Raw genomic sequence first — 17,414 nt, 5'->3', positions numbered from 1 at the left:
AAAAAAAATAATTATTTATTTTCGATTTTATGAAATATTTTCAGGTTTTCATGCTCTTTCAATGCAAAAAAAAAAAATTAAAATAATTTTTAAATAAATTCGAATCTCGAATAAAAAAAAGTCGCCGATACTGTCGAATAGTGTCGCACATAATATCAAAACATTGAGACTCACAATGGGATGATATACAATAAAAATTGAAAAAAATGACTTAAATGGATTTTTAAATTAATTTTGAATTTTATTTAAATATTTTTAATTTTTATTTAGATATTTTTTTATTTATTTTAATTTTTTTTTTTTTTTTGATAAAATTTATTTTTAATTTTTTTTTTAAATAAAAATAAAAATTTTTAATAATAATTTTCTTGTTTGATGACCTTTTAATTAAAAATTTTTATTTACTTTATTTAAACAAAAATTCGACATGAAAAATTAAATTACAAAAATTAAAAACTTTAAATAAAAAATTAAACAAAAAATAATTCTTCAATTAATTCAAAATTTTTAATAGTTTTTGTAATTTTTAATTTTTTTTTTATAATTAAAATTCTCTAAAAAAAAATTTTTTTTTAATTAAAAATATTTTTTTTAAAAAATTTCTTTAAAATCAATAAAAAAATGACAAAAAAATAAAATTTCATCCCACTGTGCCTGCAATATGAGGCGTAAAAAATTGTTACTCTCCCCGCAGTCAATTATTTCAGCAGTCATTTTCATTACAATTTCATTCAGCAGTCGGCAGTCATCACACCATTTACACCCTTATTTTTAAATATTATTATTGCATTCTTCAAACATTCACACAACAAAACAAAGAACAGCAACTCGATTTTATTTTATTTTCCAGTGTAAATTAGTGTAGACAAGACAAAAAGCAACGCAAAATTAGTTCAAAAACAAAAAATTCTCGAAATCCGTCAAATCATTACAAAAGCAAGCAAGCACCAAATATACACTCTCTTTCTCTCCCTTCTGCAAATAAAAAAATAACAAATCTAAAATTATACTAATTAAGACATTTACCTCTGATCCAAATCAACAACAAAAAAATAAATAAAAAGTGACTGTGAAGAAAATTAATTAATTTTTGTGTGAAAACTCAATTATTAGTGATTCTTCGGTTTATTAATAGAAAAAAAAAATAATTTAAATTATTTAAAGAAAAAAAAAGAACTGTGAATGCCATTTTAATTTAATAAAAAACGAAAAATTCACTTTTGATCGGAATTAAAAAAAAATAAGGCAAAAAAATGGCAAACAGCTTGAAACAAATTCCTCTTACTTGTTCCGGACATACACGACCCGTCGTTCATTTGGACTTTAGCGACATCACGGATTGTGGATACTTTTTAATTTCCGCGTGCAAAGGTAAGAAATCGCGTCGTCGTCCCATTGTCTCGTGACGAAACTCGCGCTAATGATGAGGAATGTGAATGCGATGAGAGTAAAAGTGCCTTGACCTCTTTTTCTTTCGTTTTTTGTTCAATTCAGAAGAATAAAAACGAATTTTGTACTAACCGGTGCCTTTTTGAGCCTAAAAAGTGAAATTTCCTGCGTCATGAAAATTTTTTAAAAAATAAAAAAAAATTCTCGACCTTCCTTGTAACAATTTATTTTTCTTATCTCATTGTTTTTATTTTTTTTCCTGATATAAAAAACGAATAAAAAAAAATTTTTTACATAATTTAATTGAACGCGCGAATAAATAATCGCGAAAAATTTACAGTATGCATTTCTTCAGGAACAAAATAAAAAAAAAATCAACGAGCTGCACTTTTTTTGTGTGTCAGTGCAGGCAAAAGGAGACACATACACGAGCTACACACAAAGTAAAATAAGTCGTTAGCATTGAAAGCATATCAAGGTGATTGAATATTATTTTATTCGCGAGCTTCGTGTGTGTGTAATTTGTAATGAAATATAATGAACACATATTTACATGCACTGTCTATCATATCAAGGCATGTAAAAAAAAATTGCGCATGAGAATTGTCTTTAAAGTGATTTTTTTTTGTCTGCTGCTGCCCTTTTCGGCAGTTTGCTTTGGTTTGATTTGGAACAGTTTTTTTATGTTTCTTTTTTTATTGTACGTAATTTTTTATGTATGATGAATTCGGCGATTTATGATTTTTTTTAAAGTCAATGGAAGGAAATTTTTTTAAGATTAAAGTGTATTTTGAATTATTAAAAAAAAAATATTTTGATAAAATTTTATTTTTAATTTTTAAATATTTTGGTACATTTACTCTAAAATTTTTAATTAATTAAATTAAATTAAATTTAAAATTAATTAAAACTATTTTTTTTAAATATTAAGAAAAAAGAAGCAAAAAATTCTAAAAATAATTATTATTAATTTTTTTTCATAGAATTTTTAAATTAAAAAAAATTTTTAAATTAAAAAAAAATAAAATTTTCAATAAAATAATTTTTTTTAAACTTTACAGAACAAATAATTTATTATTAGAGTTTTTTAAAATTAAACATTAAAATTAATAAAATTAAATTAAAATAAAAAATAAAATATTGAAAAAAAAAATTTTTAGAAAAAAATATGAATTTTACCAAAAATAATTTAAATAAATTTTAATATGTTAAAAAAATTTTTTGAAAAATTTTAAAAATTAAAATTTTAAATTTTATAATTTTTAATTAAAAATTTAATTAAAAATTTTTTAAAAATTAATTTAAAAAAAAATTATTTTTTTTTTCATAGAATTTTTAAATTAAAAAAACTAATTTAAAAATAAAATTTTCAATAAAATATTTAAAAAAAAAAATTTTTGAATCATAGAATTTTTAAAAATTAAATTGAATAAAATTAAAAATCATGAATAAATGAAAAAATTAAATGAATAAAATTTTTAGAAAAAATAAATAAAACTTTTAGCAAAAATAATTTGATTAAATTTTAATGTGTTAAAAATGATTTTTTTTAAAAAAATTAAATAAATAAATAAATTAAATAAATAAAATTAAATTGAATTTTTAAGTTTTTAAAAATTAATTAAAAAAAAAATTAATTTTAAAAAAATTTTTTTTATTGAAATAAAATTTTTTTTCAATTTAATTTAATTAAATTTTAAATAAAATATTCAAAATTTTTTTAATTTTTTTTAAAAAAATTAATTAAAATTTAATTAATTAATTATTATTTTAAAGTTATAAAAAAATTTATTTGAATTATTTTTTTAAATTAAAATTTTGTATAAAAAATTTCAAAAATTTATAAAATATTTTTTTGTCTAAAATCTTTTACAAAAAAAAAAAAAAAAAAAAAAAATACCGCAAAGTACACAAATTTAAATTTTTTAAATGAAATGTCTTTAAAATAATTTTTAAACGATAAATAATTTATTTAAAGTCATGAATATTTTTTTCGCTCATTACATTCATAGATAACGACTTTACAAACACTACAAAGGTTCTTTTTTTTTATAAAAAATTATTAACTTTTATTTCCTGTTTTAAGCCCTTGAACAATTTTTTTTGGTAATTTTATAAAAAAAAATTAAGAACTCGCCGATACAAAGACAGCTGATCGATCAATTGTCGTAATCGCCGTTGCGCAAGTACTTTTTAAAATCTTTGTTGAAGGTTCTTTCTTGCCATTTCGTAAGTCACACTGACATAATATTCCGAAGTGCGAGACAAGAAAATATTTTTCGTGCCGTTTTCACGTTTTTATTGCATTAAAGAAAGAATCCAATTAATAGAGACCTGAACAAAAAAAAAACATAAAAACCTGAATCATTAATCAACATATCAAGGCTTTTTTGCGATATTTTTTTTTTTTTAACGAAACACTTGAAATTACTTCATGTCACAATTGTTATTGTGAAAAAAATCACGTTTTCCGATGCGACGATCTTCACATTGCAATTACCTGCATTTCTGTGATGCCGCATCGCATGATAATCAAGAAAAAGTTGTTCGATCGAAGAAATTCGCTTGAAATTCTACAAATTTAATGAATTGCGTCGTAATCCTTGAAGTTCTCCGTTGCGACTTGACTTTCGAACTTTGAGTGTGTGTCAATTCTGTAATAAATATTGCATTATTATCTTGTTTATTTGCGATTCAAGTCGTAAAAATGTAAGAAAGGCGTGTCGTTTCCGCATTTCCATCCGGATTCTGAGCTCCGGGTGACAAATTTGCATTGTTTTCAAGTATTTCTCGGGAAAACAGGTGATCGTGACAACAGAAAAATTATCTCTACCTACGATTTTTGCATTATTGTCTGGTCTAGTCGATGCACTGAAATAGATTTTTAATCCGTTGGAACAATGAATATCGATCGAAAGGTGTATTTAAGTGCAATTTGAACCGTCAATGGGGGAAATTTGATAAAATTTAAAATAAAAAATTATTTTTTTCTTAAAAATTTTTAGAAAATGTTCGATTTTTAAAAATTTTAATTCATAACTGGTCAAAAATTGATTTTTTTTTTAAATAAATTTCCTTAAAAATTATTATTTTTTAAAAAATATTAGAAATTATTCAAGATATTTAATTAACAATACAAAAATTTTAAGATTGTGATTAATTTTTCATAGAAAATTATTTTTTTAAGAAATTACTTTAAAAAATTTTAAGAAATTTTTCAAATATTGTTAGATTTTTTAACGTTTTTAAAAAATTGCAAAAAAAATATAGAAAATTTGAAATAAATTTCATAAAAATAGTTTTCATGAAGAAATTTTTCGAAATTCGTTCAATTTTTCAAATTTTTAATACAAAAACGAACAAAAATTAAAAGATTTCCGATGAAAATAAGTTTTGTCGAGTCACTCCAGAAGTCGACACAGTTCAAAACATAAACGTTAGTTAATTTCAAGGCTGTTTCCGGCACTATTTAGCTGAACGTTACATTCTAATGACTGTTTTGCACATTTAATACGCTCGTTTTTTCACAATAATAATTAGCTGAATGGTCTCCTTGTCAATTTTTTCCGAGTAATTTTCAACTTTTTTTTCCTTTTCCCGTTTCAGATGGCAAGCCAATGCTCCGATTCGGCGACACAGGCGACTGGGTTGGCACTTTCGAGGGACACAAAGGCGCCGTTTGGGGCGTCGCTCTCAACAGCACTGCGAGTTTAGCTGCTTCCGGCGCCGCCGATTTTACGGGAAAAATTTGGAATGCCGTCACGGGCGAAGAAGTGCACAGTTTCCAACACAATCACATCGTAAAGTCAGTCGCCTTCGATCGAACGAGTCAGTATCTCGTGACGGGCAGCAACGAGAAACTCGTGCGTATTTTTGATCTCAATCAACCGAATGCCGCGAACCCCATTACGCTGTCGGGGCATGCCGGCAACTTGAAACGTGCGATTTTCTGTCGCAACGATCAGTGTGTCATCAGTATTGCGGAAGACAAGACGCTCCGGGTATGGGATAAGGTTTCGGTGCAGGAAGTGCAACGCATTGAATTCCCCTCGACGCCAAATAGTTTGGAGTTGTCGAAGGACGGGACGATATTTACCGTGACGCATGGACAGAGCGTTAGTTTTTGGGATACGAATAGTCTTTCGAAAGTGAAGGAAATTTCGATGCCGACACTCATTGCGTCGGCTAGCTTGCATCCCGATAAGCATACGTTTGTGGCGGGCGGCGAAGACTTCAAAATGTACAAATATGACTATCTGACAGGCAATGAAATTGGTAAGATATTCTGTTTTGTTTTTTTTTTTTTAATTTTTTGATAAAATTTTTTTCAAAAATTAAAAAAAAATAAATTAAATATAAAAAATTTAAATTAAAAAAATATTTTTAATTTTGAGTTTCATTTTTACCGCACAAAAATATTAGAAAAATGAAAATTTTTTAATTAAAAAAAAAAAAAAAAAAATAATTTTTTTGTTGAAAAAATGCCTCAAATAATTTTATGTTTCTTCAAAAATTGTTAAAAAAATATTTTTTCTGATTTTTCTGATGATTTCTCAAAAATTATTAATTTTTGAATAATTTTTCTTAAATGTAATTTTTTTATATTTTTTTTTTGTTTTTTTTTTTATTTTATTTTTAATTATTTTTACTATTTTATTTTTTTTTTTCAAAACAAAATTTAAAATATTTTTTTTTAAATTTTGCTAAAATTTCTATTAAAACCTCAAAAAATATTCGTTGAACAAAAGTGTTATTTTTTTCTTTAAAATTATTTTTTAAATATTTTTTTTAAATTTCAGGAAACTATTTAAATAAATTTTTATTTTTTTAAAGTGTTCATAAAATTAAAAAAAAAATAAATCAAAATATTAAGAATTTCAAAAAAAATAATTTTTATAATTTTTAATTAATAATTTAATTAATTACTATTTTTTTTAATTTTTAAAATTAAAATTTTTTTTTAAATTAAAAAAAAGTAAAATTTTAAACAAATTTTTAATCAAAATTTTTTTAATTTTTTTTCAGAATCATTCAAAGGTCATTTTGGTCCCGTACACGCAGTTGGCTTCAGTCCCGATGGCGAACTCTATGCAAGCGGCAGCGAAGACGGCACTCTGCGATTGTGGCAAACGACAGTTGGAAAGAACTACGGCCTCTGGAAGTGCACAGATCCAAACGAAATATCGCTCAACAACTCTGTGAGAGAAGTGACTGCCAACTAAACGCGAGCTCCGAAGATGGATTGATAAAAATTGACTTTATCTCGAATCGAATCGTTTATTTTTTCTTCAAATTTTTCCACCTGCCCCAGTTTTTAAAAATAAAAACCCAACAAAAAAAGAGTAAAATTTACTTTTGACATTAGTTTTTAATTTATTTTGAGGAAAAAAAAATATTTAACAAAAAAAATCATGGATGCCAAGCAATAAATGTAGGTTTTTTCCAAAGCGAGAGTGAAATAAAGTCATTTTTACATTAAATTAAGCAGAAAAAGTACAAATCTGCAGTTTTTCATTCACAATCGCGTTCCCTTGGACCATCCGAGCATGTGAATTGTCGCAAAGTTGACTGGCGATCCCTGACCTTGACACGCGATTTTTTGTTGTTGCTGCAAGTGATTGAACCAACGTGACAAATGCACATAATTTTCCTTGTCGTATGTCGTCAAGTTCCTCACGATGCCTTCGATGGCGAAAAATACCGCAATATCTGCGACTGTCAACTCCTGTCCTACCAAATAGCTCTTCGTGCTGAGATATTCGTTCAATTCCTTCAAAAGTTGCGTCGTCGTGTGTTTATCGCCGTTCGCGGGCACGACAAATAACGCACAATAATCGAGCCATTGGAGCACTTGAACGCGCATTTCGGCGTCTTTGGGAAGCAGCAAGTCATTGTCGCGCGATTCTCGGGCAATTTCTGTGCAAATTGTCGTGAAACCTGAACGAGATTCGGTGCCTTTTGTCCTTGTCACAATCTAAAAAAATTTTTTGATCAGAAAAGGTCGAAAAAAATTTAAGTTTTGTAGAAAATTTACCTTTTCTTGATTGTAGGCAAGTTTTCCGGGCTGTGTGACCCGCAAAACGTTGGCGAGACGAGAAATGCAATCAATTTCAGCCATTTTTCCGTGAGAGAAAAATTTTCCGAGGAAATTGTGTGTGGCAATGAATTTCGAGTGTGGCAACAACAATCGATATGTCAAATTTTGGGCTGATACAATTTTAAAAAATGTTACATGTTGCATCCTTTTAATTTTTTTTATAAAAAAAATTTAAAATTTTCAAAAAATATTTTAGATTTTTCATCTCAAAATTTATTTTTTTACTCTTAAAATTATACATAATTAAAAAATATTTTAACTTGAACTGATAACTAAAAAATTTTAAAATTAAAAAAAAAATAGAAAAAAAATATTAAAAAAAAATTTTAAATTATTTAAACTCAAATTTAAATTTTTGAATTTAAAATTTTAGAGAAAAAAATTTTTTTTCAAATAAAATTTTATTTTTTCTTTAAATATTCTTCAAAATATTTTATAAAATTGGATATATTTGTCCAATATTCAAATTATTTGAATATTCAAATATTTTTTTTTTTTTTCAAAATTGTTCTTTATTTTGAAATTTATTTTGAAAAAATGTTCACAAAATATTTGAATTTTTTGCCTTATTAAATTTTGACCATATTGAAGCAATAAATTTTATTAATATAAATATTTTTATTCTGTTTTGTCTAAAATTTTTAAAAATTTCTCTAAAATATGAAAGTTCTTACAAGATTTATTTTTACAAAAATAACAAAAATTTTAAACTTCAAAAAATAAAAAAAAAAACAAAAAATATTATTTTTTTAAATTTTTATTCATTTATTATTTTATTTTAATTATTTTCATAGTTGAAACTTATGACAAAAAATTTTAAAAATTATTCATTTAATAGTTGTTAGAAAATTCAAAAATATTTAATAAAATATTACTTATTTACTGTGAAGCAAAACAATATTTATTAAATAAAATTTACAAAAAAAAAATAATTTATTTTTTTTTCTTACTTTTTTTATTCACCCTTAAGAATATTTTTAAAATTTATTTTCGCAATTAAAAAATTAAAATTATTCAAAATATATTTTTTTTTTAAATTATAATTAAATTAAATTATTCAAAAATTTATTGAAAATTTTGAAGCAAAAATTTTAAAAGTTAAAAAAAACTTCAGAAAACAAAAATATTGATATTTTAATAAATTTTATTCTTTGGTTCAAAATTAGTTAAAATTTTAATAATTTTTCATATTTTAGACACTCGACAATTAAATAAATTCATCAAAAAATAAAAAAAAATTAAATTCAAGACATTTTCTATAATTGCCTTGTCCTCATCACTTTCATTCGTCGCATCACTTTCACATGTTTGACTCGCTAAAATATAAACAAAGACAAAATTTTGCAAAATAATAAAACAAAATTACCTTCAAACAACGGAAATCCTTGAAAAATGTCGTTATTGAGTCTCAAAGGCAACATCTTGCTCATTGGCACGGGCACAAAACTCCTCTTTTTGCACATGAATCACGAGACGAAATCCGTGGATTTGCATCGCTTGCATGACGTAAACAAAGATGCTCCATTAATTCCAGCAAAACCCATCAAATTAGCGGTCGACGAGGAAGATGCGAAAACGGAAGGCACCGAAATGGAAAATGGAGGCAGTGAACCGACACTCGAATTCCGCATCGGAATGATTTTGGCTTCGAGAAACAGTAAATTTTTGGCTGTGGCAATGACTGACAAGACTCTTTATTTGTACGACGTGCTTCCGGATGCGATAAATTTACGTTCGCGTCGAAAAATTGCGAGAAATGCGAGTGCGATGAGTTTTTTCCCCGATTCGAGCAGTCTTTTAGTTGCCGACAAGACGGGAGATGTGTTTGTGTTCGATTGCATCGACGCCGAATCGCCCGGAAAATGGATTCAGGGACACATTAGTCAAGTACTCGACATCCAAATGAACAAGGAGATGGATTTTTTCGTCACAAGCGATCGCGATGAGAAAATCAAGGTCGTTAAATGGCCCGAACACTGCGAAATCGAAGCTTTTTGTTTGGGCCACAAGGAATTTGTCTCGTCAATCGAGTTTTTTGAGCTCGGCGAGAAAGAATGGCTTGTCTCGGGATCGGGAGATGCCTCGCTCCGCATCTGGGATTACACAAAAGGCGAATGCGCGCACGAAATTAAGACAAAATCGCCCGTTGGAAAGCTTTTTGTCGTGCCCGGAGACTATAGCGAACGTGTACTAATCGCTGCGTTGCTTCGACGTCCCGATCAAATTGAATTTATCGAAGTTACGCGTGATGCCGAAGGTAAATGGGGTCATACGACAATGCACGTCATGGAATGCGTCGCAGATCATTTCTTGGTTTCCGTGACTTTTGACTCGGATGGGCAGCATTTTACGATTTTATTCAAGACAAAAGACGAAAAATTGCATTTGAAGCAAATTATTGTGACAACATTCAAAGAAGTCAAGCTCGAAACTGTTGAGCAGTTGCTGCAAACGGACTTTAAGGACTTCCGTATTCATTACGAGGATGCACTGGAATCGTTCTATAAGAAGGCGGTTGCGAGTGTCGATCAGTATGTCGAGAAAAAACGGAAACGCATCGAAGAGGAAAATGCCAAAAAGGAAAAACGAACATAAAAAGTTCAAAAATCCAACTTCTAAATTACTAAATACTTCTAATGAAAGTCTTAATAAAAAATATTTTTGTAATGAAAATATGAATTTCTTTATGAAAATTTTTAAATCTTAACAAAAATTCTAAAGTTTTTAAGAAATTTTTATTTATTAAATTTTTCATTAAAAAAATTTGAACTAAATTAATATAAGTTAAAAAACTATATAAAAATTAATGTTTAATTTTTCAATTTTCAATAAGCTCAAAGAAAGAAGATTTTTATAATTTTATATTAAATTTCTAAACTATTTACAATAGGAATCTTTTAATTTTTTTTCGGCGAAACTTAAGAATTTTTTGAAAATTTTTAAAATTCAAACAAAGGCTCGAGACAAAAATTTTGAAATTTTTAACAAATCTTGTTTCAAATGAATAAAAATTTGTCGGAAGGCTCTAATTTATCATTTTTAATCATTTTATAACTCAAAACTGCCAAAAAATTGAAACTGAAAATTTTTTTTTTCTTTGACATAGTTTTGTTTTGAAAACTAAATCAAGAGTAAAAAAACTGTGTCAAAAACTATGTCAAAGCAATTTTTGTCAAATGTTGCTCCAAATGGATAAAAATTTGTCAGGGTGCTCTAATTTATCATTTTTAACCATTATATAACTCAAAACTGCCAAAAAATTGAAACTGAAAAAAAAATTTTTCTTTGACATAGTTTTGTTTGAAAAACTAAATCAAGAGCAAAAAAACTGTGTCAAAAACTGTGTCAAAGCAATTTTTGTCAAATGTTGCTCCAAATGGATAAAAATTTGTCAGAGGGCTCTAACTTATCATTTTTAATCATTTTAAAACTCAAAACTGCCAAAAAATTGAAACTGAAAAAAAAATTTTTTCTTTGACACAGTTTTGATTTGAAAACTAAATCAAGAGTAAAACTGTGTCAAAAACTATGTCAAAGCAATTTTTGTCAAATGTTGCTCCAAATGGATAAAAATTTGTCAGAGGGCTCTAATTTATCATTTTTAATCATTTTATAACTCAAAACTGCCAAAAAATTGAAACTGAAAAAAAATTTTTTCTTTGACACAGTTTTGATTTGAAAACTAAATCAAGAGCAAAAAGAGAAAAACCAACTGTGTCAAAAACTGTGTCAAAGCAATTTTTGTCAAATCTTGCTCCAAATGGATAAAAATTTGTCAGAGGGCTCTAATTTATCATTTTTAATCATTTTAAAACTCAAAACTGCCAAAAAATTAAAACTGAAAATTTTTTTTTTCTTTGACACAGTTTTGATTTGAAAACTAAATCAAGAGCAAAACTGTGTCAAAAACTGTGTCAAAAACTGTGTCAAAGCAATTTTTGTCAAATCTTGCTCCAAATGGATAAAAATTTATCAGAGGGCTCTAATTTATCATTTTTAATCATTTTATAACTCAAAACTGCAAAAAAATTGAAACTGAAAAAAAATTTTTCCTTTGACATAGTTTTGTATTGAAAACTAAATTAGATTTTAATTTGGAAGTTTTTTCGACAATTTTTTTCGAAATATTTTTTTTTTTTACTTTTTGATAATATTTTAGAATTTTTAACAAAAAATAAAATAAAATAAACCAATTAAAATTTTGAATTTTTTATGAAAAATTTTTATTTTAAATGCAATTGAATTTTTATATTTTTAAAAATAAAAATGGTAAAAAATCAATAGAATTTTTAAAATAATTTCTAAAAATAATTTTAGAAAATAAAAAAACTTTAGATTTTTCTACCAAATTTCAATTCTTTAGAATTTTTAATGGAATTTTTTAAAATTTTAAACTGCTGAAAAAATTTTCATATTTTTTCAAAAAAAAAAAATAAAATTTTTAAATTTTTAACCTAATTTAAAGATTTTCTTTCGAAAATTCAGAATTAATTATAAAAATTATAAAAAATTTAACGAAAATTTTTTTAAATTTTCAATCACATGGCAGAATTTATCACTTTCATTCGTCTGAAAACGCCATCGCGGGAGTTTTATTCGGGCAAACACTGCGAATAATCGACTCCATTTTACTTTTGAAATTTTGGTTCTGGCAAAAAAAAAAGTTTGTGCAATTTTTCGTGGCATTTTCCGTGAAAATTATCGCAAAAAAATAGTCGCAATTCCGAGTTAAGTGCGTGGACAAACGATTGCAGCAGAAATGGCGTGTGCAACTCTCAAACGAGGCCTGGATTGGGAATCGCTAAATCAGAAACCAGCAAAGCGTAGACGATGTAAGTGCCCCGTAGAACGTACGTGACGAACAAAAGATTGTCGTCGTGTGTGAATATTTATGGGAATGAAAATAATAAAAAGGCAAAGATGGGGGAACTATTTCCAAAAAGCCATTAATTATTCAAATTGCAAATGCGCGTTGGAAATTTTTAGATTTTTTTTTTTGATTTTTGGAACATATGGAATTTTTTTAATGGATTTTTTTTTGCGTTTCAGGCCATCCCTTTGACAAAGTTGGCACCTCGTCGCCGTCATCACAGACCACAAGCAACAACGCCTTGCTGATCGAGCCAACGCCAAGTCCCTTCTTCGATGCCACACAACCCAAATTGACGCCCGAGAAGATTTCACAGAGCATCCGCGACGAAATTCGTCGTTTGCATCGTCGTCGTCAACTCCGTTACACAGCTGCCAATACCGAACGCATGCACGACAGCGAATCAAGTGGTTCGGAAATGGGACCCGATTCGCCCCGCCGCTGCGACAGTCCCCCCAATCTCCTCAAGAATCCCGAAATGGCGGTGTTTACGTTCAAGCAGGTGCAAATGATTTGCGAACGGATGGTCCGTGATCGCGAACAGGCGCTCATCGAGCAATATGACACCGTGCTGAACACAAAATTGGCGGAGCAATATGACGCCTTCATCAAGTTCACGTGCGACCAGATTCAGAGTCGCATGGATGCTGCCCCCAGCTATTTATCATAAGACCACGAGGAGGAAGAAAGACTGCGACTGTACGTACTAAAAATACTACGACGCAACATACTTAGAGGTAACAAACGAAACATTTTTCATTCTCATCTCTATCTCTCCCCCCGTCACGTATCACATGCTGCACACACACGAAAGAAATAGTTTTGTGCGTACTCGCTCACCCCTTTTCCCAACAACAGCCGATAAATTTATTTTGATACGCAATTATCATCATTCATCGACGACCATTACTGAAGAAACTCATCTGCTTCAACGAATTTTTTATTTTTTTTTTCATTTTATTGAAATCCGCAATTCATCATCTCTCGTAAAATAAACATAAAAAAAACATGTGAAGAAAAAAAAAGAACATTAGACAGATAAGGCAGTTTAATTAATTATATATATTAATTGATAAACATTAATAATAATAATAATTTAAACGATATCGACAAAAAAAAAATGAAAAAATACAAAAAAAGAGATATTCAAGACACGGTTAAAGTGGATTTCAGCCACACAAAAAAACTTTCCTCTCCGAAAAAGAAAATTTAATCTGTGAAAAAAAATCCACTTTGACAAAAAATCTAGCTTTAGCTGAAAAAAAAAACAAAAATAAAAAAAATAATAATAAATATTATTAAGTGATGAAGCAAGCGAAACTTATGCAGAAATAAAAAAAAATAAAAATTACTTGTGTTGATAGGATTTTTATACAAAAACGCGTCATCATCAATAAATACAAGTTTTTCAGTTTACCGAAACAAAAATTTAAATCTAATTTAAATATTAAATTTCATTCATATTTTAAACAATAACAAATAAATTTGTACTTTTTGATAAATAATCCGTTAAATATCTCCTCCATTTAAATATAAAAAATATATGAAGTAAAAATAAAAATAAATAATAATTATAAAAAAAAATTAATTGATAAGAAATTTAATATTAAAGAAAAAATGATGATTGAAATTTATATAAAAATAAAAAAAAATAACTTTTATTAGGCGATTTTTTTGGAAAATATTTTCTTTTGTAATAAATAATTTTCTTTTTCATCATCAAAAAAATAATAATTAAAATTAAATAATAATAATTATTTAGAATTCCGTTTTTTTTTTGTTATATTTGTTATTTTATCTGTAATAATTCTTGTATAGCGTAAAAAGCAGTGCAACCTCAATTAGATTTAAAAAAAATAATGAAAAATAAATATCTGAGTATATTATATTATATATAGCAGCAGCCCATAAAAAAAATAAAAATAATTATAAATAATAAAATTAAACAAAACATAATCATAAACATTATGCAACACAACCAAACTAAAACTAACAAGAAACGGATAAATTCAAACTAAAAAAAGGAGATAAAAATGCAAAATTTAAAATAAAAGTAATGGTAATGATTAATTTTTAAAAATATTATATTATGATTATATTTTTTTGTAGTTGTACGTGCCTAATAAAATGAAGTAAAAGCAATATTTTGAGTTTTAATTTTTTTTTGTTTGATTCGTGGAAAAAGTTTTTGTTGACAAAACAAATGGAAATGTTGGTCAAAGTGAGTTTTGTTACTTAGCGACATGAAAAATGCATGTTAACTACTTGTTGATTGCTGTGGAAAAAATTAAATGGATTTTTTTGAAGGCTTTTTTCATAGTAAATTGTTAAATTAATAAAATTAATTTAATTATTTAATGAAAGAATAAAAAATAATCGAAAAATAATTAAAATTAATTAATTAAATTTTATTAATAATAAATAAATTTTTAATTCAAAGAATTTTATTAAAAATAAATTTAAATTAATTAAAATATTTTAAATTAATGAAAGATTAAAAAAAAATAAAAACTAAAATTAATTTAAATTTATTATTTAATTAAATTAAATTTAACTAATAATAAAAAATAATAATAATAAAAAAATTATTAAAAATAAATTTTAAACACCTAATTAAGTAATTATTAATAAATTTTAAAAAAATATTTTTTTTAATAGTTTATTGATCAAATTTTTAATAAAAATATGAAAAAATTTATCTTTAAATTATTAAATTAATCAAAATTTCGTTCTGAAGTCAATTTTTTTTAATATTTTATCTAAATAAAAATTTTTGCTTTAATAAAAATAATAAAATTAATTTAAAAAAATAAAATAAAATAAATAAAAATTCTTGAAAAAATATAATTTAAACAAATAGAAGAAAAAAGTAATTTTCAGTAAAAAATTTTGTGATTTTTAAATTTTAATAAAATTTTTAATAAATCTTAAAATCAACGCTTCAGAGACATTTTAATAGAAAAATTAACAAAAATTTGACTTTTTTAAAAATTCTCATAAATTTTTCAAACAAAAAAAAATTAAAATTTTAATGAAACGTGCTTTTGACTCACAAATATTTTTTTAAATATAAAAATAAATTTCATAAAATTATGAAACAACCACGTTTTCAAGTAACGACAATTCTATTTAAAAGAATCAGATGTTCGTAAAAACGTCAAATCGCAAAAAAAAATATCTACCGCGAATACAAGCGAACTTCGTTATCTCGAAACTTTTATTTACTCACTTTTTTATACATTCCATACCTTTTTTCCTTATTTTTTCGCAACATCATGTCCAAGCTGAAGCTTAATTTAATAGTTGCTGCATGCAGAAATCGCGGAATTGGCATTAAAGGAGATCTTCCATGGCATTTGAGGTAAAAATTTAAATTTTTTATAGTTACCTTGACTTCTTTTTGATTTTTTTTTTAATTTTTTTTAGAAAGGAACTTCGTCATTTTTCAAATACAACGAAGAAAATCAATGATCCTTCAAAGACAAATGTTGTAATTATGGGTCGAAAGACATATTTTGGAGTTCCCGAGGATAAGAGACCTTTGAAAGATCGTATTAATATCGTTTTGACTCGTAATAAGGAAGAATATTCGTTCCCTGAGTCAGTTTTGGTTTTTTCGAGTCTTCCAGAGGCGTTGAAACACTTGGAAGAATCAGAAATTGCTCCGAAAATTGAAAATGTTTGGATTGTCGGGGGATGTTCGGTGTATGAGGAAGCAATGCGATCAGATAGATGTCACAGAATTTACTTCACGGATGTTCAGGGAGAGTTTGAATGTGATACATTCTTCCCTGAAATCGGAAATAATTTTAAAATTGTGCCGAATGATCCGGAAATACCGAGCGAAGTACAAGAAGAGAACGGAATTAAGTATCAATACAAGATTTATGAAAAAGTTTAAGGCATTCCGGTAAAATAAATAATTTTTTTTGATTATTTTTTAACTACAAATTGGTCTAAAAAATTAGACGATGGACTAGCTCTTCGGATTTTTCGTGTCAATTAAATCTTCACTCTCATCTAAGCCCTTTGAAGCTTTCAGCAGTTCATATAATTGTGCAACTTGCTCATCTCGCATGTTCTCAAGAAGCTCTGGATCGATTTCTTTTCCGATTTTCCCCGTGGGAGGTTTTCCTCTGATGCCTAATTGCCCTGCCAAATCTATCGCGTAACCAGCCCAGGTGCTCATAAAGGTCTGTGCTTCCATCGGGGAGCAGTTTTTGTGTCGTTTGAACTCTTCGCGGGTGTATTCATTACCAAGAACTTGCAATTCCGGCGGTAAACCTTTGAAAAATTAAATTTGTTATGACACGAAAATGATGAAAACGAAAAAAAATTACCTCTGTGAAGTCTTAAGATAGTTTTATATAACAATCGAACCTTTTGTACGTGAGGTTGAGCCATCGCTGAAGCCGAAAAAGGGGATGTCAAAGGAGAAAAACTAGTTTTTCATTGAGTTTCAATTAAATTTTGCAAAAATCAACAATCGAGCTCGATTTTTTTGAGTGAGACGAATGAAAATGATGAAGTTTATAATTTTCATTCGTCTCATTTTATTTATTGAAAGCAGATTGTAAGCAAATTGAAAGCACTTTTTTATGAAAATTGAAAAGACCGTTGGAAAAATGAAGCCTTGAAGAAAAAAAAATTTTTTTTTTTATAATTTAAATTTATTATCGTCACACATTAGTTTTTTTATATTCTAAATTGAACAACCTAAGAAGATTCTTAAATATTCCTCCTATCTAATCTCCAACCTGACTCTATTGAAAAAGTAATTTTTTTTTTTTTTGTAAAATGAAGAACTGTATTTTTTTGCAGATTATATACAGTGCGATTTCTTTAGTTTTATATGAGTATTATACAATTTGATTATTATCTTAGCATTCACCCATACATTTTTCAGTCATCATCGTTTTTATTATTCGATTCGAGTCACAAGATAAAAAAGTCGTAAAAAGCTCAAAAGAAGCAGATAAGATGCACTAAAGTAGTAAAATGCATTTTCACTGGCGGCAATTAGTTTAAATAAAATAAAATAAAGTCAATCATTAAAAC

The 17,414-nt window shown here is 26.6% G+C and overlaps 6 protein-coding genes across 6 annotated transcripts; 4 read left to right on the top strand and 2 right to left on the bottom strand.

The window, feature by feature from the left end:
• The first annotated feature begins 730 nt into the window (after positions 1-730).
• LOC134830292 (serine-threonine kinase receptor-associated protein) lies at positions 731-6,611 on the top strand. Its single transcript, XM_063843720.1, has 3 exons — positions 731-1,371; positions 4,996-5,664; positions 6,415-6,611. Exons 1-3 carry the CDS (start codon positions 1,254-1,256, stop codon positions 6,609-6,611), a joined length of 984 nt encoding a protein of 327 aa, XP_063699790.1. The 5' UTR covers positions 731-1,253.
• Positions 6,612-6,737: 126 nt separating this feature from the next.
• Positions 6,738-7,576, bottom strand: LOC134830293 (elongation factor 1-gamma). The gene is made up of 2 exons (XM_063843721.1): positions 7,424-7,576; positions 6,738-7,363 (listed from the first exon to the last, which is right to left on the bottom strand). The coding sequence occupies exons 1-2, from the start codon at positions 7,505-7,507 to the stop codon at positions 6,905-6,907; spliced, it is 543 nt and encodes a 180-aa protein (XP_063699791.1). The 5' UTR covers positions 7,508-7,576; the 3' UTR covers positions 6,738-6,904.
• A 1,208-nt stretch (positions 7,577-8,784) lies between these two features.
• On the top strand, positions 8,785-10,227 carry LOC134829767 (tRNA (guanine-N(7)-)-methyltransferase non-catalytic subunit wuho). Its single transcript, XM_063843012.1, has one exon. The coding sequence runs from the start codon at positions 8,879-8,881 to the stop codon at positions 10,079-10,081; it is 1,203 nt and encodes a 400-aa protein (XP_063699082.1). The 5' UTR covers positions 8,785-8,878; the 3' UTR covers positions 10,082-10,227.
• A 1,866-nt stretch (positions 10,228-12,093) lies between these two features.
• Positions 12,094-13,894, top strand: LOC134830134 (akirin-like). Its single transcript, XM_063843518.1, has 2 exons — positions 12,094-12,318; positions 12,536-13,894. The coding sequence occupies exons 1-2, from the start codon at positions 12,246-12,248 to the stop codon at positions 13,024-13,026; spliced, it is 564 nt and encodes a 187-aa protein (XP_063699588.1). The 5' UTR covers positions 12,094-12,245; the 3' UTR covers positions 13,027-13,894.
• A 1,621-nt stretch (positions 13,895-15,515) lies between these two features.
• On the top strand, positions 15,516-16,307 carry LOC134829693 (dihydrofolate reductase). The gene is made up of 2 exons (XM_063842909.1): positions 15,516-15,717; positions 15,783-16,307. Exons 1-2 carry the CDS (start codon positions 15,632-15,634, stop codon positions 16,255-16,257), a joined length of 561 nt encoding a protein of 186 aa, XP_063698979.1. The 5' UTR covers positions 15,516-15,631; the 3' UTR covers positions 16,258-16,307.
• Positions 16,308-16,332: 25 nt separating this feature from the next.
• LOC134829695 (succinate dehydrogenase assembly factor 3, mitochondrial) lies at positions 16,333-16,855 on the bottom strand. The gene is made up of 2 exons (XM_063842910.1): positions 16,697-16,855; positions 16,333-16,640 (listed from the first exon to the last, which is right to left on the bottom strand). Exons 1-2 carry the CDS (start codon positions 16,758-16,760, stop codon positions 16,333-16,335), a joined length of 372 nt encoding a protein of 123 aa, XP_063698980.1. The 5' UTR covers positions 16,761-16,855.
• Between the last annotated feature and the right edge of the window lie 559 nt (positions 16,856-17,414).

The sequence above is a fragment of the Culicoides brevitarsis genome, chromosome 2, assembly GCF_036172545.1.
Source record: "Culicoides brevitarsis isolate CSIRO-B50_1 chromosome 2, AGI_CSIRO_Cbre_v1, whole genome shotgun sequence".
Taxonomy (NCBI): Eukaryota; Metazoa; Arthropoda; class Insecta; order Diptera; family Ceratopogonidae; genus Culicoides; species Culicoides brevitarsis.
Note: the sequence above shows the minus strand (reverse complement) of the source record. Positions and strands in the feature narration are given on the sequence as shown.